This window comes from Arvicola amphibius, chromosome 7 (genome assembly GCF_903992535.2).
Source record: "Arvicola amphibius chromosome 7, mArvAmp1.2, whole genome shotgun sequence".
NCBI lineage: Eukaryota > Metazoa > Chordata > Mammalia > Rodentia > Cricetidae > Arvicola > Arvicola amphibius.
The window spans coordinates 50,864,166-50,889,950 of NC_052053.1; the positions used below are offsets into that span (position 1 = coordinate 50,864,166).

At 53.9% G+C, this 25,785-nt stretch overlaps 1 protein-coding gene across 1 annotated transcript in view; it reads left to right on the forward strand.

Annotated features, from left to right (window-relative positions):
- Niban2 (niban apoptosis regulator 2) overlaps nt 1-24,814 on the forward strand; it is a 51,419-nt gene extending 26,605 nt beyond the window's left edge. The window contains exons 2-14 of the mRNA XM_038336841.1: nt 4,344-4,474; nt 9,271-9,399; nt 10,713-10,818; nt 11,850-12,017; nt 17,859-17,974; nt 18,388-18,492; nt 18,594-18,756; nt 20,500-20,687; nt 21,653-21,808; nt 22,152-22,268; nt 22,373-22,480; nt 22,564-22,675; nt 22,978-24,814. Of these exons, the coding sequence (XP_038192769.1) occupies nt 4,344-4,474; nt 9,271-9,399; nt 10,713-10,818; nt 11,850-12,017; nt 17,859-17,974; nt 18,388-18,492; nt 18,594-18,756; nt 20,500-20,687; nt 21,653-21,808; nt 22,152-22,268; nt 22,373-22,480; nt 22,564-22,675; nt 22,978-23,576 (2,198 nt within the window). The 3' untranslated portion in view covers nt 23,577-24,814. The remainder of the gene's footprint in view (nt 1-4,343; nt 4,475-9,270; nt 9,400-10,712; nt 10,819-11,849; nt 12,018-17,858; nt 17,975-18,387; nt 18,493-18,593; nt 18,757-20,499; nt 20,688-21,652; nt 21,809-22,151; nt 22,269-22,372; nt 22,481-22,563; nt 22,676-22,977) is intronic.
- The last annotated feature ends 971 nt before the right edge of the window (nt 24,815-25,785 follow it).

The following is a 25,785-nucleotide window of genomic DNA, read 5'->3' on the forward strand; positions in this document are numbered from 1 at the left end:
AGCACTGTACAATGAAGACTGGTGTTCTGGTGCCCTGGGCTGTATATGCATGCAATCACTGTCCAGAACCTGCCGTGTGCACACCAGAACCTGGCCTGTTCACATCCTGTCTGGCCCTGTGAAGGGGCTCTGTGATGCGATGCTTGGCTTCTATGAAGAACATGAGGGACTGAGAGAACTGGGTGGCCCCCATGCCTTCCTCTCACCAGAAAGCTGGAGGGTGGGCCTTTCAGTTTCCACGGTCCCTGCAGCTCCTCAGGCAGCAGCATCTGGGCTGAGTCAGTGCACCCAAGGCGAGGGCCCATGAAAATATGCAACCTGGGTGGGTGAGGCCAGCCCACACCCAGACGGCCTCACCCAGGCATCTGCAGCTATCCCGCTCGCTTCCAGGTCTGGCTCAGGGTCCCTGAGGTTGGCCCTTTCATCAGGTGGGGGCACGGCCTGCCTCCCCACTGCCCTCTGAGGTTTTGTGGACCGTGGTCGGAGCCCACTCAGATCCTAACTGTCTCTATCTTCTGTATGATCTAGCCAGCCCTTGACACTTTCAGGGTGGTGAGCCTTGGCCTCGGAAACCCCATTTGGTGTCCACCCCAAACCTATGCATTGGAGTGTCTCCAGAGGCCATGGAGAGATTGGAAGAGCTGATGTGGCCAGGTGTGGAGAGAGGTCTGCCTGGCCTCCCCCAGCTCTGGGTACCTCCTGCGTGTCCTAGGCTGGGTGTTGAGTCATGGAATCCTTTGCCGCCCTCTGGAGCTAGCTGCTGGAGCTAGCTGCATGCAATAGGTGAGAAAAACAGAGCCTATGACAGCTCCGGTTTATAATCCCAGTATGCAGGAGGGCAAAAGCAGGAGAATGGCTAAGAATTCCAGACCAGCCTGGCTACATAGTGAGTTCCAGGCCAGTCTGAAGTACATAGTTAGACACTATCTCTAAGTAACATTTACAGGGTGGGCACGGTGAAGGGCCCCCAAGGAAAGGGGACTGCCCAGACTGGGGTCGCAGAGCCCACTGGCAGGGAGGTAAGGTCTACGCCAGGCACACCATGCCAACTCAGGTCTTCTTCTGTGTGGCTCTGAGAGCCTTAAGTCCAGGTTAGAACCCCACAGCGTGCTGCTGATCTTTGGGGTTCCCTTTGCCCCCTGAAGATCCCAGATCCTTGTTTTGTGTTTTAGGGTCACTTCCTTAGTACCAAGCACGTGGTCGTTCTTTCCCGACTGATTGGGTTCCGTCCACCACTGCTGCTCTTTTCTGGCTCTACCTGGGGTGTGAACTCACAGACCACTTCCTGCCACGGGCCTCGCACCGCTCCTGGGTCCTGCTGCTGAGCCCCCAGCGCCGTTCTTGTTTTTACTCAATAACCACTTGGCCATCCGTCCTAGGTCCCTTCCCTTAATGAAGCACCCACTGTGTGGTCCAGTAAGGGACAGGCAGCTCTCGCCTACCCCTATGTGAGGTGTGTAACCTCAATACAAGCTGCCGGCCCATCCCACCCTATCTGCTCCAGAACTGGGAGCAGATATCCAGCAAGGCACCCATCCTCCTCAAGTGTTGGTTGGTGGTGGATCAGCTTGCCAGGGTTTGCCAGATTTGGGTCAAGTTCGCTATGGTTCCTGAAGTCGAGTAGTGAAGAGTCAAGGTTTGCAGTTGGGTACGACGGGAGTCCCGCCTGGCACTCTGTTCTTGGATACATGAGTGTATCCTCTTTTCTCATATCATTTGGTGGAGACCTGGCCCCATCCCCAACCATTTCTGCCCTTTTCTCCACCTTTTCTCTTGGCTCCCATGACTTCTCCTTCCCTAGGCTTCTCGCTTCCTTTCCTGAGCTGTGGTTCTATCTCCCTTGGGTGACTTATGTTCACCTTTGTGTGAAGGGACTGAGTGACTTTCATTCCAGGCCCTTGGGCTGTCCTGGCTGCCCCAGCCCAGCTTGTGTAAGCCCATGACTGTCAGTGCCTTGGCCGAGGGAGTTGAACTCCAGCCTCCTGCTGACCCGGCTTCCCCCTTGTCCTGGTCACAGGCCTTTCTGACATGTCCTCTTTCAGGGGTTCTTCCTCCGCAAGCCAGCTTTGGAGTACAGCTTTTCCCAGACTAGGCACCAGCCTGGCAGCTGAGAGTTGTTGTGGGCAGGTCCAGATTCAAGTGGGTGTTTGTTTGTTTGTTTTTTGTCTTTAATACGGCAGCTTCCTCTTGAGCCTGGCCAGGCATTAGGTACACATTTGCTGTTGTTGGGTTCTCTATCTGAGGGTGACTGTCCCTCAGATAGAGTTGTGGCTGAAGCTCTAAGGACTTTCACTGCCTGCAGGGAGTTAGGGCAGAACTTGGCCAAGGACAGTGGACTCCTAAGCCTCCTCTTCCCTTACCCGGAACAGCGGTTGCACCACCTGCTCAGCTCTCATGAAGCTGTGTCCACCCTGGGGTTAGCACTATATCAGCAGTGGCTGTGGGGTGACAGGCCCATGGTCATCCCCAACTCTCACCTTTCCCCTGCCTTATTATTTCCTATCTCCAGGACAATTCCCATGGTCTCTAAGGGCTGCTGCTCTGTGTGTTTTCACAAAACAGGCACGCCAAACACATTTCTCACTCCTTCTTCCCTCTGGCCCCCATCAGAATCCAGACAGTTATAGCCTCTATCGAGGAGAGGGCTGCGTGGCAGGCTGGCTTTGTGGAGTGGTGGATGAGCTGAGCGCATTGAGTGCATGCCCCCTCTACTGTCCCTGAGGCAGAGCTAGGGGTGCAGGCCTGAGATGGAGTGTGGTAATGTGTAATGAGCCCTGGGTTCTCTCTGGCCACCAGCTCCTGTCTGGGTCCCATCATTCGCTCTCTGTGTGAATCTCTCTGGGTCTCAGTTTCCTTCTCTAAAGTGGCTGTGACATGAACCGCCTCACATACCCACTGAGAGGGTGAAGCACTGTCCCAGGCCGCTGACTCTAGGGACCTAAGATGGGCAACGGGTCCCCAGATGAAGGACTAGGTCTTTGGAACTGCAATCCAAGATTGTCAGCAGTGGCAGGTTGGTCTGTCTTTGCTTCTATCCCTCTCAGTGTGCAGGGGAAATTGAGGCCCAGGAAGGGGAGCTTCATAAACCCCAGGTTGAGATTCTAGTTGCAGCATTTTAGGACCATGAGGCGCTTCTGAGCTTTCTCGGTGCCTCAGTTTCCCCATCTATAAAGAGGGACACCCAGGCAGGATCAGTACTGAACCTGCTGCCTGCTTGGCCTGCTCTGGAGACCATGGATTTGCCCTCTCTGTTCAGAGACTGCTTCGGCATCAGAGAGAAGCAAGCAGCTGGGAGCAGCAAGCTGTTGGCTCACAGGGTTGAGCTGTAGCTCAGTTGGCCGAGTGTGTACCTAACATGCATGGATCTCAAGGTTTGGTCCGTGACATTTAAGTAGGGCTTGGTGGCACATGCTTGGAGGGTTAGGAGTTCAAAGTCATCTTTGGCTGTGTAGAGTTAGAGGCCAGCCTGGGCTATGTGAGCTCTTGTATCAAAGGAAGAAGAATAAAGGTTAACTTGGTAGATGAATTTGAATCGTGAGTCAATGACTCACGTGGAAGAAAGTGAAGAGACTTGCCTGTACCCCGGCCCTGCACTGGGAGGCCTGAGCTTGCAGCTTCCCCCTTTTCCTCACCAGTTCCTTTTCACCAACAGGAAGTATTCTTTTTTATTCTTTTCAAATGAACATTAGTATTTGCCTGCATGTATGTCTTTGTGAAGGTGTCTGGTCCCCTAAAACTGGAGGTACAGACAGTCGTGAGCTGCCATGTGGGTGCTGGGAATTGAACCCGGGTCCTTTGGAAGAGCAGTCTGTGCCCTTAGCGTCAGAGCCATCTCTGCAGCCCTAGGAATCATTCTTGCTCAGAGACTGTTCAGCGTATGAGACTATTACTTTCCAACTGTCTTCACAGGGTCTCCCAGTCACTTTGCCTTAGCCTGGCTTTTTTTATGCTGGTCATTCCCACCACTGCACAGTTAGCTGGTGCTCGCTCGCTTTTTCTATGTGTGAGCAGGCATCAAAAGGAGCATGCAGCCCCCTTAGGGATCCCAGGTTTTCTCACTTGGTACCAGTCACTGGTGAGGCCAAGCCTCTCACAGGCCTGTTAGGTGTGGTTTACTTTCTCTCTGTGTGGCCACTGACCAACTTCCTGTCAGGAGCGGATAGCCACCTTGTGCACACGGCTCACGATCAAAGCCCTGGCCTAGCGTGTGAGAGACTATGGTGGCCAGCCTTAGTCAAAGGGCATCTGTGCTTTGCATGAGCGGTTCTTCATGGCGACTTTGCAGGCTTGATTCCCTAGGTGTCCACGGTGACCTCCCACTCTCATGCGTGCTTCCCTTTCAGAGAAAACTGAGAAGATCCTGAGAGAGTTCCTCCGTTTCTATGAGGATCAGTATGGCGTCTCCCTCTTCAACAGCATGCGCCATGAGATCGAGGGCACGGGACCACCGCAGGCGCAGCTGCTCTGGCGCAAGGTGAGAGGCATGGAGAGGGTCCAGCCTGGGCTCTGTCACCCTTTCTCCTATGAGGCCTTTGATGTGGCTTCTCTGGGCCTTAGTTTCCCTTTGTTGCTGGGCTGGTCTCTAAGGGCGCTTTATTGACTGAGGTAACCAACTTCCCCTCACTTGGTCCCTGCCCCTCACTGCCAGTGCAACCTGTCCCCCCCACTGCCAGTGCAACCTGTCCCCCCCACTGCCAGTGCAATCTGTCCCCCCCACTGCCAGTGCAACCTGTCCCCCCCCACTGCCAGTGCAACTTGTCCCCCCCACTGCCAGTGCAATCTGTCCCCCCCACTGCCAGTACAACCTGTCCCCCCCCACTGCCAGTGCAACCTGTCCCCTCCACTGCCAGTGCAACCTGTCTCCCCCCACTGCCAGTGCAACCTGTCCCCCTCCACTGCCAGTGCAATCTGTCTCCCCCCACTGCCAGTGCAACCTGTCCCCCTCCACTGCCAGTGCAATCTGTCTCCCCCCACTGCCAGTGCAACCTGTCCCCTCCACTGCCAGTGCAATCTGTCTCCCCCCACTGCCAGTGCAACCTGTCCCCCTCCACTGCCAGTGCAATCTGTCTCCCCCCACTGCCAGTGCAACCTGTCCCCTCCACTGCCAGTGCAGTCTGTCTCCCCCCACTGCCAGTGCAACCTGTCCCCCCAACTGCCAGTGCAACCTCTCCAATGTCACAGCTGCATTCCATAGCCTTTTTAAAATTATACAGTGTTCTGCCTGCATGTACCCCTGCATGCCAGAAGAGGGCGCCAGGTCTTATTATAGATGGTTGTGAGCCACCATGTGGGTACTGGGAATTGAACTCAGGACCTCTGGAAGAGCTGCCAGTGCTCTTAACCACTGACCCATCTCTTCCGCCCCATTCTGCAGTCTTGATGGCTCAGGTTACTCCCCTGTCAAGAGAAATGTGGCAAAGCCTCTCTGGTCCTGCTTCCTCCACTCCAGAGTGGAAGCGGCGTGGTCCCCACTCCACAGATCCATTAACACTGTCCCAGGCCCCAGGCTCTAGGTTCCTTCCCTTAGGACTTGTCATTCATTATCCTATTACTAGCATTAGAATTGGGTTTGCTGAGGAAGCTTCCTGGCCCTATCCTGGGGAGTCAGTGTGGTCTGCAGTGGGGACCCTGTGATTGGCTTGGGGGTGACAGGGCTGGGTGAAAACAGTTGGTTTGGCTGCTGAATTACCCAACTTGAGTCAGAGGCTAGCTATGTGGCTGGGATGCTACCCCAGGACTCTTTGAAGGAAGTCTTTGCTTATGACTAGATTTGGATTTTCTTGCCCCCCCCCAGCCTCAAATAATGGAAACTTCTTATTAATTATGAAAACTTGGCCTTAGGCTCTTTCTAACTAGCTCCTATAACTTAAATTAACCCGTTTCTATTAATCTACATTCTGTCACGTGGTTTGGTTGCCTCTCCTCTGTACTGTACATCCAACTTTTTCAATGTCTCATTGGCATCCCTGACATTCCTGGGAACTCATCTTGAGTTCCTCTCTCTGCCCGGAAGTCCCGCCTATTCCTCTCCTTCCTAGGATTGGCCATTCAAGCTCTTTATTAAACCAATCGGTAGGTGTCTTGGCAGAGATACAGCTTCACGGTGCACAGAAAGATTATCCCATAATAGATGACTCTGCTGACTGCAGGGTCAGATGCTAAAGTCTACATGCTAGGTCTACATGCTAAATCTACATGCTATCTACATGCTAAACCTGCATGCTATGGCTGCAAGTAGAGCTCACATGACAGTGAGTAGCTGTTTACAAAGTACAGTGGGGTCTGGAGCTATGACTCTTTGGATGTAGACTTCGGAGTCTTAACTGATCTGGAGAAGGCTGTTCCCTCCCCTGAGGGCTGGGAGGGGTTGGCTGTAAGAAGGGACAGACAGACAGAGGGAATCGAGATATACGAAGTTCCAAGCTTAGCTCAGAATACCTGGGTTGGGCCCGGGAGGCAGAGTGCACCAGGACCCTTTCTCCCCACCTGCAGCCTGCCCTGGGAGGAGATAAAGGGCGGGCTGCTTGACATGAGTATAGAGCAGAGGTGTCTGGATGTGGCCTGGTCTTGGCTCTGGCAGGTGTGCACCTGCACCTGTGTGGCAGGAAAGGGAAACTTGAACTCAGCCCAGATGAGCAGGGCCTAAACTACTTTATCTAGAATGTAAGGTCACAGGCAAGTCCACCATGGTGACACAGCCTGTATGTAACCCCAGTGTTTGCAAAGCTGAGGTATGGGCCAGCCTAGGCTACTGTGTGGTAAGCACCAGGTCAAGGAGGGCTGTATCCTAGGACCCTGTCTCAAAACAAGAACAAAAGCAAACTCAGACAAAAGGTGCAGGCAGCGCCATTCCCGAGAGCCCAGGGTGAGCAGGGCCGATGCTGTGGTAAGCATTTTCTCTGTGTATCTGGCTGTTCACACTCACAGAGCCGTGTCTCACTGCAGGGCAAACAGGACACGTTCACAGTCCCTGATAGCCAGGGGCTTTCTTGGATGGTTCATGGAACTGACTGCCACGTGAAGTCGTGACAATAACAGGGGAAATAGCGTTAGTCACCAGACTAATGACAGTCATTTTCTAAAGAAGCAATCATTGCAGTCATAAGAGCAGACGGGTCAGGGCGAGGCGACAGACCTGTGACCCCAGCACCCAGGAGCTGAGGCAGGAGCAACAGGTGCTCAAGGCCAATCTGGGGTACATACACCCCAATAATCAAAGTAAGCAAAGTAATCAATAGTTGTTTGGTGGTGAGGAACCTCACCCCCCTTCCTGCTCTGAGAATCGCTGGGGCACAGAGGGACCGGGGAGCCACTTCACTGGCTCCGGTGGTAGGTGGCAAGGCTGACTTCCGTTGGTAGGATCTGGAATGTTGTGTCTTCCCGCAGGCCTTTCGCTCAAATCAGGACTCTGCCATGTGAGAAAACCTAATTTTTCCTGTTGAGATAGGGTTTCATGTAGCCGAGGCTAGCTGCAGACTCCAGCTGTAACTAAGGATGACCTTGAGTTTCTGGTCCCCTGTCTTCTGCCTCCCTCTTGAATCTGGGATTAGAGGCTTTCTTCCTTAGTTTACCTTCTTTTTTTCCGAGACAGGGTTTCTCTAGCTTTGGAGCCTGACCTGGAACTCTCTGTAGACCAGGCTGACCACAGACTCACAGAGATCCTCCTGCCTCTGCTCCTCCCAAGTGCTGGGAATAAAGGTGTGTGCCACCACTGCCGGGCCTCAGTTTACCTTCTTAAAAATAAAATCTAACCCAGCAGCCAGGCAGCCTCAGTGAGATGGCCCAAGATCCGGGGATGTGTCGGTGATAGGGCACAGAGCCTCGTTTCATGGCTCTGGTACCTCTACACAGCCTGCCCTCTGGGGCTGTTCCTAATCCCAGGGCCTTCTGGTTTTAGATGCCCAGCTGAGGGTTGGGTCTTCCCAGGGTGTTAGGAAAACCCTGGCTTTTCTTTCTAGAAAAGACGAGACGGATTAGAGGGCAGGATTTCAGAAGTCTAAATATAGACCACCAAGTGGGGGCCTTCTGACTAGGGCAAAGCCGGCCCGTGGGGGAGGGGAGCAGACCCGTTTTTTTCCTGTAAATATTTTCTTCTGGACAGGAAACTGGTCTCGGGTACTATTGTTCGAGCACAATGGGCTCTCCTTTTAAGAGTGTAGCTTCGCCCCCCCACCCCAGGAGCCGCAGGGGGAGCTAAGGAAAGGAGCCAGGGAAGAACACAGAAGGAGGGGCACGAGGCCTGAGGGCGTAGGCACAAAGTCATAATTTCTCCCATCGATACATATACATACTTGGTCTCTTTTGTAACTGGTACCACATTTATCATAGAATAAACAGAACTTGCCTAGAAATGGAGATCCCCAGGTCTCCCTGGGTCCCACAGTCCTTTGCAGCTTCTGGGTCTCCCTTCTTCCTTGATCTCTGTAGTCAGCTTGGGTGAAGATAATCCTGTCCCACGTCCACGTCAGCCTAGAGGCCGGGAGGAGACTCGTGATGTGGCCACGGCTGTGCTGGCCTCCGAGGGCCTTGCATGTGCTGCCTACCTGGCGCTGGCCGTGTGCTCCATGCACAGACGAGGGAACTAGATGCCACGGCCGTGCTCGTCTCTGTAGGGGTCGCAGGAACGTCTGAGCGTCTGCAGCCCACACAGGTCACCTGCTTGCCTGGACAATGGTCCAACATCTTTCCCCACCCGCTGGCAGAGCTGGGACGTTCTCTGGATATAAGTTCAAGTCTTCATTGCTCTGAGGGGAATTGAGGCCTAAGCTGGGCAGAGATCTGCCCAGGTACTAGGACCTTTTAAGTTTTGACCTATTGGTGTGTCCCCGTCTGGGTGAATGCTGTGCCCTGAAGTGGAAGTAGCGGTGGATATTGGAAGCAGCCTGCTCCCCAGTTCCCTCCCCAGGCGGCTCCCCTGGACCGGAACAGAGTGGGAAACCCTAGGCCTGACCTGGCTCTGAATGAATGCCCAGGCTGGCTTCCTCTCCTATCCCATTTGAACCCTGAGTGAGCCCCACACTGCTGTGACCTCAGGCCTTTATCTGTGCAATGGATACAGTGTAGCCAGGCCTGGGGGTCCTGATGAGGCCAGGGATTTGGTGGCAGCGGTGGTGGGGTGGTGGTGGTGGTGGTGGTGGTGGTGGTGGTGGTGGTGTGTGTGTGTGTGTGTGTGTGTGTAGGTGGCACCCTATGAGGAGTCAAAATGCACGCATTGATGGCTGTTGGGACCCCTTGTTCCTTCTTGGCCTTACTCTTACTTCCTGCCCACAGGTGCCCCTGGATGAACGCATCATCTTCTCTGGGAACCTTTTCCAGTACCAGGAAGACAATAAGAAGTGGAGAAACCGCTTCAGCCTGGTGCCCCACAACTACGGGCTGGTGCTGTACGAGAACAAAGTGGTGAGTGCGGCAGGCTCCTGGCAGCCCCTCCTCCACGCACCCGCTTCTTACTCTGTGACCTCCATCCTCGGCTCCTGACCCCGTGCCTTCCCCCTTCATATCTGCCACCTACTATCTCCCCAAAGAATTCCCAGGGACAAAGCAAAATTTCTGAGCCTTCTCCACATCCCCAAACCTGTTTGGCCTTGGGGCCCCTTCTCTCAGTGCCCTTTCACCCTCTGTCCACGTCGTAAACCCCTCTGGAAACCATCTTGCCCTCTGGTCGCTCTCAGGTCGCACCAAATCCTTCCTCACCACAGAGCCTGCCCTCTGCTTGCTAGCCTTCCTCTCCCAGGAGCCCCTCCTCCTTAAGCATTATCACAGCTGCCACTCACTGCACGGGGCTCCTGAATCCCCAATCCTCCTGCCCTGATGTGGGTCTGAGAAGAAATGGGGGCCTGCCGTGGCTTGTCTTTGCTTTGGGCCCTTGGGGGAAGTCCCACCCGGTTATGTTATGGATTTTATTTCATCTGCCTAACTTTTCTTCAGCGCTGCCCCAAAGACAGGCCTGTCTGACCTGTTTCAGAGCAGATACGTCTGCCCCCTAGTGGCAGACAGCTGCGCGGCAGCCCTGACGTATGGGCAATTGGGTCAGAATTGCTTCCCTTCCCTTTGCTGTAAGGAAGGCTGGGCACCCACCTGACTCTCCTTTGGAACACTGCGGTGCTTAGAACCTAGAAATTTGGGGTGAGCCGTTCAAGGTAATGTCAAAGACCTTGGGTTCTGGGGACAGCGCTGGTTCAGAGCCAACACCTACTTCCTGTCTGTGTGAACGGCAGATGAGCCACTTCTTATGTCATGAGAGCATCCTGTGAAATGAAGCATGCAGTGTCCCAAGAACAGTGTCTAATATGTAACAGACCATCGTAGACTCGCTGATCACAGAGGCAGCGGTGGCAGCCATCAGAGCAGCCGCCCCCCGTAACAAAACTTACATGCTAGGCATTGTGTTGAGCATTTTGTGTGGATGTTTTCCCTCCCTCCATGCCCAGCTCCTGAGGTCAGGGCCCTGAGCTGGATCTTGTTACTACACCTATAATAAATAAAACAGTCAATCTCCATCCCCTCTGTCGTGTGGACTAAACTCAGTCAATTAGAGCATGCCAGGCAAACACTCTACATGAGGCTGCATTCCATCTGGGTCAGTCACTTCTAGTTCTCCCCTTCCCCACCTCGGACAGGTAGCTGAGTAGTCCCTGCAGCCGGCTGGAAATGGGAGTTTGTGCTTGGCTACATTCATAACCTCGAGGCTCCGTTTCTCTTGCTCTCTTCAGGCCTATGAGCGGCAGATGCCCCCCAGAGCCATCATCAACAGTGCGGGCTACAAAGTCCTCACCTCTGTAGACCAGTATCTGGAGCTGGTTGGCAGTTCTGTACCAGGTAAAGGACCAGTGGTCCAGCCCTACTGTCCTGCATGGGCCTAAGGATTGGCCAGGGAAGGTGATGACCTTCAGCCCATTGCTCGGACTCCATTTTGCAGGGCAGACAATGGGGCCTAGAATGTCTGCAGATCTCTTGAACAAACTGAGCCCTGAAAGGGGAGACTCCAAAGGCCTGTGAGGTGGAGTTTGTCCTGGGTTATGTATGGATAGGGTCTGGACACAGATTCATGTGGGCCCTCAGCCACATGCACCAGAGTTCTGGTGGAGGCCCTTCCCACCTCCCTGAGGCCATGGTTGTCTCTGGGAAGATGACAGTGACCCTGTCATGGCTCCAAGGGTCTCTGAGGCATTGTCTTAAACTTCCCCATTCTACTCAGCCTGGTGAGGCTTCTGGAGTCTTACACAGCCCCCCACCTGGGATGTGAGACTCGGGACTGAAGCCTGTGTGGTGGTGGATGCAGATAGGAGTCCATTTCCTGGACTCCATGACTGACTCACGATCCTTTTGTTGGGTCTGTCCCCTCTGATGCCAGGTTCTTCAGCACCAACTGACCCCTGGTGCTGAGAGCATCTCGGGGTGTGGCCCTGTAAACAGCCACCCAGAGATGGACCACGGGCAACTGTTATTCTCATATTTCACTGACACAGTGGTGAGCCCGGGACCTGTTGTCTTGCTGGACCAAAATATCCGTGAGGGCCAAAGAGATAGAGAAAAATTCCTGTTTGTTTTGTTTGCCCACACGCCTCCCTCCTTCCCTGGATAGTTGGTCTCTGCTGTTGAAATTTGAAGGGAAACCCAAGAACGTAATGAACTAGAGGCCTGACCCTGTCACAGAGCCTTCCACACGATCAAGGTGGGTGTGACCTGTTTCCAGTTCTAGAAAGAGGGGTCACACGGTGCCAGGCTTCTCAGTTACTGTGGCTGAGCCCTGGAGGTCAAGGCGAAGGTCAGCTGCTTCCTGATGACGCACTGTCCCGAGGACAGGACAGCCTTCTCCAGGCCTGAGTCTCATGGCTATGTTTTCACAGGGACCACATCGAAGTCGGGCTCCACCCCCATTCTTAAGTGCCCCACGCAGTTCCCGCTCATCCTGTGGCATCCCTATGCCCGTCACTATTACTTCTGCATGATGACAGAAGCTGAACAGGACAAGTGGCAGGCCGTGCTTCAGGATTGCGTCAGACACTGCAACAATGGTGAGATGCCAGCAGGCAGCAGCACTTACTAATGTGCTGAATGGCGACACCCAGTGGTTGTGTGTGGCATGGCAACCCTGCTCTACGATCTACTCTCACTTCCCTTCTGAGGCTGTAAGAAACTTTTGATTACCACTCTTAATCTTTCTCCTTGATGAAAACACTTCTGTGTTTCCAAGGCAACATTAGAAAATTGTTCTCCAAAGACTGTGCTTGTTGAGCCCCTGGACCCCCAATTCCAAAATCATCTTGATTTTGACACTTTCTAGCAATGTAATGCTAGGAGACTTTGCAGCTATTACTGTTGTTACTGTTACAAACATACCTGGCAAAGGCAACTTAAAGGGAAAAGGGTTACTTTGTCTGACAGTTCAAGGGTGCACATAGTCCACCATGGTGGCAGGAGTGTGGCGGCATCCAGAGTCAGAAAGCAGAGGACAATGGAGGCCGTTATCTGTCCCTTCCTCCTTTTTATTCAGTCTGGGACCCCAGCCCATGGAATACCACCTGTATTTAGGGTGAATCTTCCACCTCAGGTCAATCTAGAAACTTCCTCACAGACATGTCTAGAGCTTTGTTTCCATGGTGATTCTGAGCTGACAAGATTAACTCTCAAAGCCGGGCGGTGGTGGCGCACGCCTTTAATCCCAGCACTCGGGAGGCAGAGGCAGGCGGATCTCTGTGAGTTCGAGGCCAGCCTGGTCTACAAGAGCTAGGTCCAGGACAGGCTCTAAAAAAAGCTGCAGAGAAACCCTGTCTCGAAAAACAAAAAAAAAAAAAAAAAAAAAAAACCAAAAAAAAAAAAGATTAACTCTCAAGGAGACTAATTTCCCTTTTGAGTTCTATGTAAAATGGTGATAGGATCCCTTGTGTATTTGGGGGTACTGTGGGATTCATGGCATGAGTCTACTTTGTGCTTGGTCAAGACTTTTCTTATACCTGAGTATAATGGTTTCTGTAGGATTCCTGTGAATTTGAGGCCAGCCTGGGCTACATAGTGATTCTAGGATAGCATGGGCTACAGTGATTCTGTCACACCACACACCAATTTTTTTTTGTTTTTGTTTTTGTTTTTGTTTTTATTTTTGTTTTGTTTCTCAAGACAGGGTTTCTCTGTATAACAGTCCTGGCTGTCCTGGAACTCACTCTGTAGACCAGGCTGGCCTTGAACTCTCTAAGATCCACCTGCCTCTGCCTCCCAAGTACTAGGATTAAATTATGTACTGCCACTGCCTGGCCCCAAAATATTTATTTCTTATGATATAATTCCGTCTCTCATTTGTTTGTTTGTTTGTTTGGTTTTGGTTTTACGAGACAGGGTTTCTCTGTAGCTTTGGAGCCTGTCCTGGAAAACTAGCTCTTGTAAACCAGGCTGGCCTTGAACTCACAAAGATCTGCCTGTCTCTGCCCCCCGAGTGCTGGGATTAAAGGCATGCGCCATCATCGCCCGGCACTTCTCTCATTTGTAAACTCATAATTTGACTCTTCAGCTCACTCATGTATTTGACAGACATCTACGACATCTATTCTGAGCTTATAGAAAGGAGTGAGGCATGCACCTTGCCCACAGCCAGCCGTGTGATAGACAGATGTGCCAGCTGTGTGATAGACAGATGTGCCACAGGTGAGCCAGCTGTGTGATAGACAGATGTGCCACAGGTGAGCCAGCTGTGTGATAGACAGATGTGCCACAGGTGAGCCAGCTGTGTGAAAGACAGATGTGCCACAGGTGAGCCACCAGGGTGGTGTTCTCTGTGCTGGGTGCTGGGTGGGAGCCGCCCAGGAGCCTGTGTGTGTGTTGGAGGAGGTGCTGTCCTGTGGCTAGGGAGAAGGCAGGCCCTGGGTGGGGAAGGGTTCCCTGTAAAAGACTGTGGCCGCCATAAGAATGACTCGGAATGGGGACAGTACTCTGTGTGTGTGTGTGTGTGTGTGTGTGACAAAGTGAGGCTAAGGTGGCTCTGAGGCTAGGTCTGGATGATCCTAGAGGGTCCTGAGGAATTCATTCTAAAGGCTTAGGGCTGTCCACAGTGTGAAGTGTGGAGCATCTTTCTGCCCCTGGAGAAGGAATAGCCCTGGCCTGGTGTTGTGCTCCCAGAGGCAGAGGGAAGCCCAAAGCCTCTCTCACCCTTGTTCTCAGACACAGCTTCACCTGATGGCAAGGGATGCCTTCGGGCACCATGCTGAACCCAGCTCACCCCACCTCCCTTGAGAGGCCTCCACCCTCCTGGAGTCTGTCAGAGGGGAGGGAACCAGGTTTCAGCCAGGCCAAGCCCCACCAACTGGGCTGGCCCTGCCCTGCTGCCCACAAAGGGGCTCTTGTTCCTAGGTCTCTGGGGCTGTGTCTCTGGCTCAGGATCTGGCTGCCTGGCATAGGGCACCCTCCATCCTCACCCAATGCTGGCCCATGAGCCCTCTGCAGGTTCCCAGGGCTTTTGGCTTACCTGCTATAGCAGAGTAGGGGACCCCAGGTCAGGTAGGAGAAGGGTGAGGGCAAGGGTAGGGAGGAGCCACTGTTCAGTTCCGTGGGGTATCATACAGTAGGAATTGTGAAATGGGGTATTGGGGAAGGAAGGAGCTGGTTCAGATAGAGCAGTGAACCTCCACACACCAAGCATTCAGCTGGAAGGTCTTAGGTGTTGTGGTCTGGAGAGGAGGTACCTAAGAGCTGTGACAGAAAGCCCTACCCCAGACCAGCTCTCTTCCCCCCATCGGAGCTGACAAGGCTAGTTCCAGACATGGCCCTTCCCTCCACCCCAGACTGTGAGAAAGTTCTCTGCTTCTTCCCTTGTTGAGCCTGGGCCTGGAATTTGTGGGGCCTGGAATTGCTCACTCCTGACTCTGCCAGGAAATGGGGGTGGATGGGTAGGGGAAGGACGCCAAGCTGGGTGGCTGCCAGCCTGGCTAGGGCCCCCTTCACATCCTGCATTCCTGGAGCAGTGGGGGGGGGGGAGGTGGCAGGAGGCAGCTGGGGCACTGACTTCAGTCCTCCTCAGCCTGGATGTCCATGTCCTTCTCAGGTTGACTAGACCAAGGCGGCCCTGGGTTCCAGCCCTGATTTAAGTCCCAACCCATCCTCCGTTTCTCAGTCTTGTTATGTAGCCTGTGCTGGCCTCGAACTTGCTGTGTTCCTCCTGCCTTGATCCCCGCCCACAGTGTTGGGTTGTGGGGATGTGTCTGTGTGTGTGTGTACACACGTGTGTATCACCACCACATGCAAACATGCGTGCACGCATGCACACATAGCTGGAACCTCAGTTTCTCTAAAGCTAAGACCAGCCCCTGCCCTGCCCTATTCTCCTGTCTTTGAGGGTTAAATGAGCGGATGCCTGTGAAGTCTCAACCCAGAACTGGGTGGCTCACACACAGAGATTCACTTTTCTCCTAGTTCTGGAGGTCAGAGAACCAGGCGGTCAGTGTCAGCAGTGGGGTTGTTCCTCTGTTGAGCACACTTTTTTTTTTTTTGAGACAGAGTCTTGCTCAGGCTAGCCCCAAACTTCTAGGCTCGAAATGGTCATTCTGCCTCAGATCTCTGAGTTCAAGGCCTGCCAGCTAGGACTGCACAGTGAGACTCCTTTTCAGCAAACAACACAGGGCAGGGGCGACAGCTTGCTTGAGGGCTTGAGTTTGGCTCCTGACACCCATGTAAGTCTGGTGTAGCACTATGCATTTGTACCCAGTCCTGGAAGGTATGCAGCGGCCATAGGCTCACTGTTCAGTCAGTCTAGCTGAAATATATTCCAGGTTCAGTGAGAGACTGTTTCAAAAACTAAGTTGGAGGGACCAAGATGCAGTGGTTAAGAGCACTGACCGCCTTCCAGAGGACCTGGGTTGCTCAGTACCCACACATGGCTCACATCCAGTTCCGGGAGATCCGGCGCCCTCTTCTGACCTCTTCAGGCACTGCACAATCATGGACACATACATGCAGGCAGAATACCCATACAAATTAAATTAAAAGTAAGAAGATGGAGAGTGATAGAAGACAATCATTCTGACCTTTGGCATCAGCGTGTACATGTATGGAAGAGTAAAGGCGCGTGTGTGCACACACACTAAAAAAGAAGAAATTTTCCTTTTTTATGAAGATGCCAGTCCACTGAGATCTGAGCTCAGCCTAACCTCTCAGTTAAGCTTGCTCTTAGGAGAGAGAAGTTGTCACAGACACAGCCCCATTCTGAGGCGCATTGCCGGGTAATCACAATGGACACTGGCCAGACTCACGAGCCCAGAGGGGCTGACTCTAAACCTGTTTAGGTTGCTGGCTGGATGTACAGAATAGAGAAGGTTTTTAGGGAGGAGCCTCCTCCCGCTGTTGTGCCCTGGCTACTGCCCACTTTCTCTACCTGGAATGCCCATTGCACAACACACCTTCTTTGCTACATGCAGAATGGAAATTCCTAGACCAGGGAGAGGCTGTGATTTGTGCATTGCCAGATTTTTCCAGACAAAACTTGGGCTCTAAGAGACTGTGTCCTCCTGACAGCCTTGCTGGGGGTTCCTCCCAGGCCTACCTGGGTCACCCCAGCTTGGGTACCACCTCTGCTGAAGCCCCCTTCTTTGCCTGCAGCCTGGCCCTGAGTCCCTGAATGGCTGCCGTCAGCTCTGAGTTTCCATGCCCGTGGTAGAACCCCCTCTGGCTCTCACAGACTGTGGGCGGCTGGCTGTGGGAAGGGAGGGGCTTTTTTGTGGGGTGACTCAGCCTGTTGTCACTGCAGTGGGCGCTGGGGTTTGTGTGCACAGGCTGTCACTTCCCTTCTTGGGCTCTGGGGACATTGTGGTCAGAGGCACGTGGCTAGGTTTGGTGTATCAACCATGGTCTCTCCCTACTCAGATTTAGTCACTTCCTGCATCTTGTTTCCTCGGCACTGGTCTGGGGTCCATGCTGTGTACATTAGCTCACCTGCCCCGTGACACAAGCCACCGTCACCACAGCCCCGAGCATCTTACCCTCCCATCCTCCTCCTTTCTCACTCCAGGAATTGAACTCAGGGCCTTGTGGATATGAGACTAGCACTCTACCACTGAGCCGCACCGCCAGCCCTTTATTCAATGAAGTTTTAGCACGTGCACCTAGCACCGTGAAGCACACAGACAAGAGAGACCTAGGGCTCTTCAGCTTCTGATAGAAAGTGTCTTTCAGGGGCTGGGTATGTGGCTCAGTGATACAATGCTTGCCTAACACACGCAGGGCCCTGGGTTCCAATCTTCAGCACCTCAAAAAAAAATTACACAAAGTGTCATTTAGGAGGCCCTGGTGCCACCCTCTTGGACTTCCCGTGTCTCATTGTGCACTGCAGCTCACAGAGTCTCCAGCCCATGAAGGAGGCCAGGCTAGGGTCATTGTTCCTCTGAGAGGAAACTGAGGCTCTTTTGGGGTTCAGTGACATAAAGCACAGCCCAGAAAGCAGCCTATGGGTCAAGTTCATCTCTGGCCTACTTCTGTAGCAAGGTGTGTTGACAGAGACCAGCTCTGGCTGTTTACAAGCCGGGATGCTAGGTCCAGCACTGGGACAGAGGGTGTCTGGCCTGTACAGCTGGAAATACTTACTGTCTGTCATGTCACCAGAGGGTGGGTCTCAGGTGTCTGACTTTCCCTGTCCTAGCTTGGCCATTCATTCCTCTGACTGTTTTTCTATGAGGTAGGGTTAATGACTGCCGGGCCGGGGTGGGGGCACAGGACTGCCAGGTTGCTGCAGGGTGAGCCACCGCTGCTCTTCTTGCTGTGTGTGCCCTAGATGGGGCGACTGCGTGCTCTGAGTGGATGATCTTGGCAGAGGGTTATTAGCTGACCTCCCATCCCCCCTTCTCTCTTCCCTCTCTCCGTCTCTCTATTCTGGGTAGGGATCCCTGAGAACTCGAAGGTGGAGGGCCCGGCATTCACTGACGCCATCCGCATGTACCGCCAGTCGAAGGAGCAGTATGGCACCTGGGAGATGCTCTGTGGGAATGAGGTGCAGGTGAGGCCAGATGGCTGCCGGGGCCCCCGTGGGTAAGGCTGGTACCAGGAGTGGGGTTCTGGGGAGCAACAGGATTGAGAAGAGACGGCAAGATCAGATTTGGGTGAGTGAGAACCCCATAAATCTGACCGCTTGGTCCCTGGGTGCTGGGGGGCGGCAGGGAAGCTGTGAACAGGATTGCTATAGCCCCATCCTCAGGAGCACCGCCTCACAGGAGACACTGACCCACAGACATTTGCATGTGCAGCAGAGGCCTGGGACACATGCAGAGGCCCTGAGGTGGGCCACCTGAATTCAAAGGTGCTATTGCTCAGCAGAGGTGTGGAGGAAGCCCAGAGGAGGGCGCAATCACAGAAAACACATCAGGAGGATAGGCTTCAACCCCTACCCTAACTCTTACCTCTTGGTCCTAGATCCTAAGCAACCTGGTGATGGAGGAGCTGGGCCCAGCTCTGAAGGCAGAGCTTGGCCCACGACTGAAGGGAAAGCCACAGGAGCGGCAGCGGCAGTGGATCCAGGTATGTGGACCTGGGAAGCCTGGCAGGGACGAGGGCGTCGAGGGGGAATGGCTGGCATTCTGCCCTCGGCCCTGGCCCTGATGTCTCTGCTGTCCTCACAGATCTCCGATGCTGTCTACCGCCTGGTGTTTGAGCAGGCCAAGGTGCACTTTGAGGCGGTACTGTCTAAGCTGCAGTTGGCCCGGCCAGCCATGGAGGCAGTCATTCGCACGGACATGGACCAGATCATCACCTCCAAGGAGCATCTGGCCAGCAAGATCCGGGGTAGGCAGCCAGAAGGCACTGTGTGTGCTGCGCGCCGCTCTCCAGGGCCAGGCCAGCTTCTCTGTGGTGTGGTCCATCGCTGGTCTGTTCTGCTGAAGACTCAGAATCAAATCCAAGTCCCTCTGACTCCTGATAATTCTTTTCTAAGTTGATTTTTTTGTTTGTTTTTGATTTTTTTATTTTTTTGAGACTGTTTTTTTGTGTAGGCCTGGTTGTCCTGAAACTCACTATGTGGACCAGGCTGGCTTCAAACTCAGAAACCCACCCATCTGTGCCTCCCAGGCGCTGGGATTAAAGGTGTGCACCACCGCCCAGTGTAGCTTTAATTTCATCAAATCCATATTTGATTCTGGAGGTGCTGGGACTTGAACCATGGGCTCTGTCCATGCTGGATAAGCACTCTGTCCCCAAGAGAAGTGCCAGCCTTTATTTATTTATTTATTTATTTATTTATTTATTTATTTATTTATTTAATGTTTGAGACAAAGTCTTTCTTGTTGTTGTTGTTTTTGTTTTTGAAGACAGGGTTTCCTTGTGAAACAGCTTTAACTGTCCTGGAACTCACTCAGTAGACTAGAAGTAGACTAGAGTGGCCTCAGACTCACAGAGATCCACCTGCCTCTGTCTCCTAAATGCTGGGATTAAAGGTGTGCACCACCACCACCACCCGGCTGAGACAAAGTCTTGTACATTACCAAGGCTAGACTTGAATTTATGATCCTCCTGCCTCAGCCTCCCAAGTTCCTAGGATGACAGACAAGCTTTTGGCTCTTGCTCAGATTTTTTTTAAAATTTATTTTATGTATATGAATGCTTTATCTGTATTTACAACTTTATGCCAGAAGAGGGCATCAGATCCCACTAGAGATGGTTGCGAGCCACCATGTGGTTGCTGGGAATTGAACTCAGAACCTCTAGAAGAACAGCCAGTGCTCTCAACCTTTGAGCCATCTCTCCAGCTCCTCTAGCTCAGATTTTTGTGAAGATTTTTGTCTTTGAGGTCCAAGGCCTTTGTCCTTGGCCAGTGTCACCTGGTGCACCGCCTGTCACCTTGGAGCTGCCTAATTCCCCCCACCACCCCCGGGAATGCATATACTCCGTTCATCATCCTTTGACACACAGTTCCAGCAGGTGGTAGCTTCCTGAGGTGACTGAGAGTTGACATTTGTGTGTGCAGTTAAATATTAGCTGGGCAGGAAGTGAGGTGACTTCAGAACACCCCTCTGGGTGAAATGCTGTGGTTCGAACATTCTGAAGAACTGGCCATGAAGAGCCAGGCCTCCCTGTTCCCCGGGCGGGTCACGGAGCTCACAGCATTGGCCGAGGCACCTGTGCTGCAAATTATTTTCCTTCCTTTTCCTTCCTTCCTTCCTTCCTCCCTCCCTCCCTCTCTCCCTCCCTCCCTCCCTCCCTCTCTTTCTTTTTTGTGAGACATATCCCAGGCTGGTCTTAAACTTGTAGCTTCAAACATACAGCAGAGGCTGGCCTTAAAGTTCTAATTCTGCCTCCATCTCTGGGGTGCTAGACATAAGCCCTGCACCCAGGTTTTGCTTCCCTGCTTTGATTTGTTGTCTTCATTGACTCCTCCCTGAGGTCAGTGAGCTAGCTCATGTCACTAGCACCTGTAACACATCGGCTTTTCTGGTAACCAGGAAGGGCTGTTCCTAGGCTGGGATGGTGGGATGGGGGCAGATTGTGTCCCAGGCACTACCCACCATCAAAATCCTCTCCCTCCCCATACAGCCTTCATCCTCCCCAAGGCGGAGGTGTGTGTGAGGAACCACGTCCAGCCCTACATCCCGTCCATCCTAGAGGCCCTGATGGTGCCCACCAGCCAGGGCTTCACCGAGGTGCGGGATGTCTTCTTCAAAGACGTCACAGACATGAATCTCAATGTCATCAATGAGGGCGGCATTGACAAGCTGGGCGAGGTGAGAGTGAGTGTGGGTTTGGCATCCCCTCCCCGGATCATCGGCGGTATGTCTCATGGTGGGCTGCCCTTTCTCAGCATCTGTGGAGACCAGAGGCAGAAGCCACAGGGCAAAGCTGTCCCATCCAACAGGGGGCTGGCGGCTAGAGGAAAGAGTGGGTATTTTTATTCCTTACCATCAGCCTTTCTGAAGAAAGATGCAACCATCTTTATAAAGGGAATTGACAGTGAGGGACAGAAGGAGGGAGGCAGGGAAGGGAAGCTTTTGGTGTGAGCTGCATCAGTAACAGGTCACACCCCGCAGGTGAAGCAGGGTGTCTTTCTTACTGGCTCTTTTGACCTAGCTCTCTTGTTGGTTGCCTGTGGCTGGAATCTGTTCTGAACTTTAGCCTCCTCCTTTAGACTTCAAGTTTGGGAGTCCCAGGCAATAATAATAATCAGAAATTTGAGAACCCAGAAAGGCCTTAGAAATTTTGATGAGGTTGGACAGTGGTGGCGCACGCCTTTAATCCCAGCACTCTGGAGGCAGGAGCAGGCGGCTCTCTGTGAGTTCAAGGCCAGGCTGGTCTACAAGAGCTAGTTCCAGGACAGATTCCAAAGCTACACAGAGAAGCCCTGTCTTGAAAAACAAAAAAACAAAACCAAAACCAACCAACTAATCAACAAACAAACAAACAAACAGATGTCTATTGATTTGGGACCTGAAGACAGTGCTGCTCAGAGAGACTGGGTGTTTGCCCAAGATTACCAGCATCCAGAGGGCTGAATATCTTCTAGTGCCTGGGCTGTCCTCGCCCCTCAACACTGATGGCTTCAGGTTCCCCTCTCCTCTCTCCTGGGCCCTCCCAGGCATCCCCTAATAGGCACAATTTTCCAGAGGCCACCCCTGGGTAGCTGGTGCCAGGCCCAGGCAAAGGGTGGGTGTGTGGGGCCGTGCAGTTACTCATGTGGCCCTGCCCCCTGCAGTACATGGAGAAGCTGTCCCAGCTGGCGTACCACCCCCTGAAGATGCAGAGCTGTTATGAGAAGATGGAGCCACTGCGGCTTGATGGGCTGCAGCAGCGCTTTGATGTGTCTAGCACATCTGTGTTCAAGCAGCGAGCCCAGATCCACATGCGAGAGGTGAGCTCCCACCAGCCCGCACTCCACTAGCTGCCTTCCATGGCCCCCTCCACCACGAGAGGGAGGCCTTCTCCCCTTCCTACGCTTCTCTGAGCCACCTCGCCTCCTGCTCACCTGGCTGGCTCTGGCTGGCTATTGGACCTCCTTAGGATCCACCCCTACAGCTTAATCCCTTCCTGGGATTTCTACACACTTACACAGACACCTGCATCTAGACACCCAGCGAGCATACAACCCACAGACCATCCCCGATTGCTTGGTGGCGGCTGTGGTTGGGGAGACTGGCCCGTGGTGCCGGAAGGGGCTCTGCAGGGTCTCACAAGTGCTGCTGTCTGTCTTGCAGCAAATGGACAATGCTGTGTACACCTTCGAAACCCTCCTGCACCAGGAGCTTGGGAAGGGGCCCACCAAGGAGGAGCTGTGCAAGTCCATCCAGCGGATCCTGGAGCGGGTGCTGAAGGTGAGCTTAGGTGCACAGAGCGCTCTGGGCTTGGGTCAGACCCTCCCGCCAGCTAGCGGAGCCCCTGACTGACCCAGGGTCCCTTCTCGTGTCCATCCCTGTAGAAATACGACTATGACAGCAGTTCTGTGCGCAAGAGATTCTTCCGGGAAGCGCTGCTGCAGATCACCATCCCCTTCCTGCTCAAGAAACTGGCTCCCACCTGCAAGTCGGTGAGTCCCAGCCTGCCCTAGCCCTCCAGGGACTGCTCAGCGGGATAAAGCCCTTGACCCAGGTCTACCTGCTTCCCCGGCAGGAGCTGCCACGCTTCCAGGAACTGATCTTTGAGGACTTCGCCAGGTTCATCTTGGTGGAAAACACTTATGAAGAGGTGGTGCTGCAGACAGTCATGAAAGACATCCTACAGGGTGAGCGGGCAGGGGCGGCTCACCTGCCCAGAGGAGGCTTAGCTGGCATTAACTAAGGGGCATAGTGAGGCCCAAGACTCCAAGAGGAGGCTGGGTTGGACCACTGGCTTCTCTGTGCCTAGTTTTCTCTCTGGTTCCTGACTTTGCTGTGGGTGTCAGTGAAGGGCTTGAGTCATAGCTCTGCAGCAGGGAGGCCTGGGGTGAGGCAGCGACCAGTCAGACCATGGTGGGGGTGAGGCAGGGCCCAGGCGGTGCGCTCTGATGGTCCCTGTGCTAAGAGCCTCTCTCCTGTGGTCTTGCAGCTGTGAAGGAGGCCGCAGTGCAGCGCAAACACAACCTCTATCGAGACAGCATGGTTCTGCACAACAGTGACCCCAACCTACACCTGCTGGCCGAGGGGGCACCCATTGACTGGAGCGAGCAGTATGGTGACAGCGGCGATGGCAGTGACAATGGTGGCAGCCCCAGCCCCTGCCCCTCTGAAGCAGCCAACCTCACAGAAAAGCGTAGGCGTGCCAAGCAGGTGGTGTCTGTGGTCCAGGACGAGGAGTCAGAGCTGCCCTTTGAGGCTGGGTCTGAACCGCCTTCACCTGCATCCCCGGACAGTGTCGCTGAGCTCCGAGGCCTGCTGGCTCAGGATCTGCAGGCTGAGAGCCCCACACCAGCCAGCCCCCTTCTCAACGGGGCCCCTGTCCAAGAGAGCCCCCAGCCCATGGCGGTCCTAGAGGCCTCCTCACCGCCAGCCTCGCCCCTCGGGCATCTCCCATCTGGAAAGGCTGTGGACATTGAGAGCCCTAAGCCCAGTGACCAAGAGACCGGGGAGCAGGTGTCCAGCCCTGGTAGCCGCCCCCCCATCCACACCACCACCGAGGACAGTGCCGGGGTGCAGACAGAGTTCTAGGCATCGCCTCCAGGCTTCTGTTGGGACGCTGCATCCGGCCACTGCTTCCTGGGCACTGTAGCCTCATCTCTGGGGAGGGGTACCCCAGCCCGTGCCTTGTCGGGGAGGTGGCTGGGTGGTGTGGCACCTTCAGGGGTCAGGCTTACCCAAGCCACTTTATGGGGTTCAGCACACCTGTTACTGCCCCATTTTCTGTGGGCGGGTCTCCCATGCTCGGTCTGATTGGGAGGGCTGGGGAGCCCCTCCTTGCCCCCGTGCTGTCGTTTCCCTTGTGGTGGTTCTCGTCTTTGGATGGAGGTGGCCGAAAGCACTGGGGCTGTTGCTCAAGTCCAGGAAGCTGGCAATCGCTGTCACCTCACTCTGGGCTCGTGGCACCAAGGTGGCAAGGAAGAGGTTTGTGGCCCAGTCTCTGTCCTGCCCCGTCCCTGCAGTCTCCAAGACTAGACTGAGGGTCCCTGGCCTCACTCTGATGGCTACTGCTGTAGAAGGGTGGGGTGTGAAGGGACCTGTGAGGGGGTGAGAAAGGCCAGAATGTGGTAGTCTGTGTAGGGGAAGTGTCCCGAGGGGAGGGTGGGAGCTTGGAAGTGTCTGGTTGAGGCCAGGATGGCAAAGCGAAGAAGGTAGCTGAAAGCTGGGGTATCTTGGGTGCCCGCTGCTCCTGTCCATCTGCCTGGCTCCCCACCCCCACTTTGGCAGGGCCTGGATGTGGGCTGTCATTCCCCAGCTCTTCCAAGGTACACCCTACCTGCCAGGAAGCTGGAGGGGCTCCTGAGTAACATTGAGAGCCATGGCTTTCTGAGACACTGTTGAAGATCACGCCTGGTCTCCAAGTCCAACTCTAACGCTGTCAATTGTCACCTAACCCTGACAATTTCAGACCCCTCTTCCAATGTCCTTGTGAACCATTTGGGTTTCTCTCCTCTTCATCATTAGTCCAAGCAGAGACGACTCTGATATGTGACCCTCACCTTGGGCCTTCCCAGACTGACATCGCCTCCTCAAGGGCTCCTCCCAGACATGTTTTTTGTTCAATGGACTTGCTCCCCAAGTATGGGCCTAGGACCCACAGGATGTAGCTGGTCCACAGGGACACTCCAGCCCCACTCGATCATGTCACTAATTTCTTCCGATGCTCTCTCGTGCCTTGGGTTTCCATCACCCTTCCAGATATGGTTGGTATGGAGAATCTATGCAAACTACGTAAGCCTCTGCTCATCAATAAAGCTTTATTTAAAGCCCGTCTCCTGTGCTGCTGGGGTCCAGGAGACCTGGGCCTAGGGTGTCTGGGGACCTCATTCGTCTCAGCTTTCTTGGATTCCTGAGCTATATGTTCGTTTGCATGTGTAGGTGTGAACTCACATGGGTGTGCAGAAGAATCTTAGGTGTCATTCTGCCTTCTGTTTTGAGTTGAGGCCTCTCACTAGCCTGGAATTAGCCAATTAGGATAGCCTGGCTGGTGAGCCGCAGGAGTCTGCCTGCCTGGCTTCCCCAGTACTGTGATGCATGCGCACACCACCACGGCTGGTCTTACGTGAGTGCTGGGAATCCAGACTTTCAAATGCCAACTGCTTTTCTAGCTCTCTCTTTCTAACCCATCCCCTTCTCCCACCTTTTACCCCCTCCCTTTTGAGGCAGGTTTTGTGTGTGTGTGTGTGTGTGTGTGTGTGTGTGTGTGTGTGTGTGTGTGTAGTCCTGGCTGTCCTGGAACTCACTCTGTAGACCAAACTGGCCTCGAACTCACTGAGATCCACCTGCCTCTGCCTCCCAAGCGCTGGGATTAAAGGTGTACACCACCACTGCCTGGCCTAACCTAGTCTCATAACCCCCTATTGTAGAGGGGGAAACTGAGGCACAGAGAGAAGGGAGAGGCCATGGAGCTTTCAGGTGACTGCCTCCTGATGGCTGACCAGTCCCAGTGCCAGCCACGAGGCTAGGCTCCAGCCTGCGCTAGGGCCAACAGCCCATCACGTGGTACCTGTGGAGCCCGTCATGTGGTACCCATGGAGCTCATGCTGTAGGCCATGCACTTTATACAGGAAGGGCAGGAGGGCGTCACGTCACATGGACCACCCATCACCACAGCTGCTGGGCTGGACGGCCCATCTCAGTTGCCTCGGCAGCCCCCTTACCCTGGATAATCACTGTAGGGAACACAACCCATCCCATGAGCACGAGCTGCTCATAACGAGGCCGCACTCGGCTCAGTGCC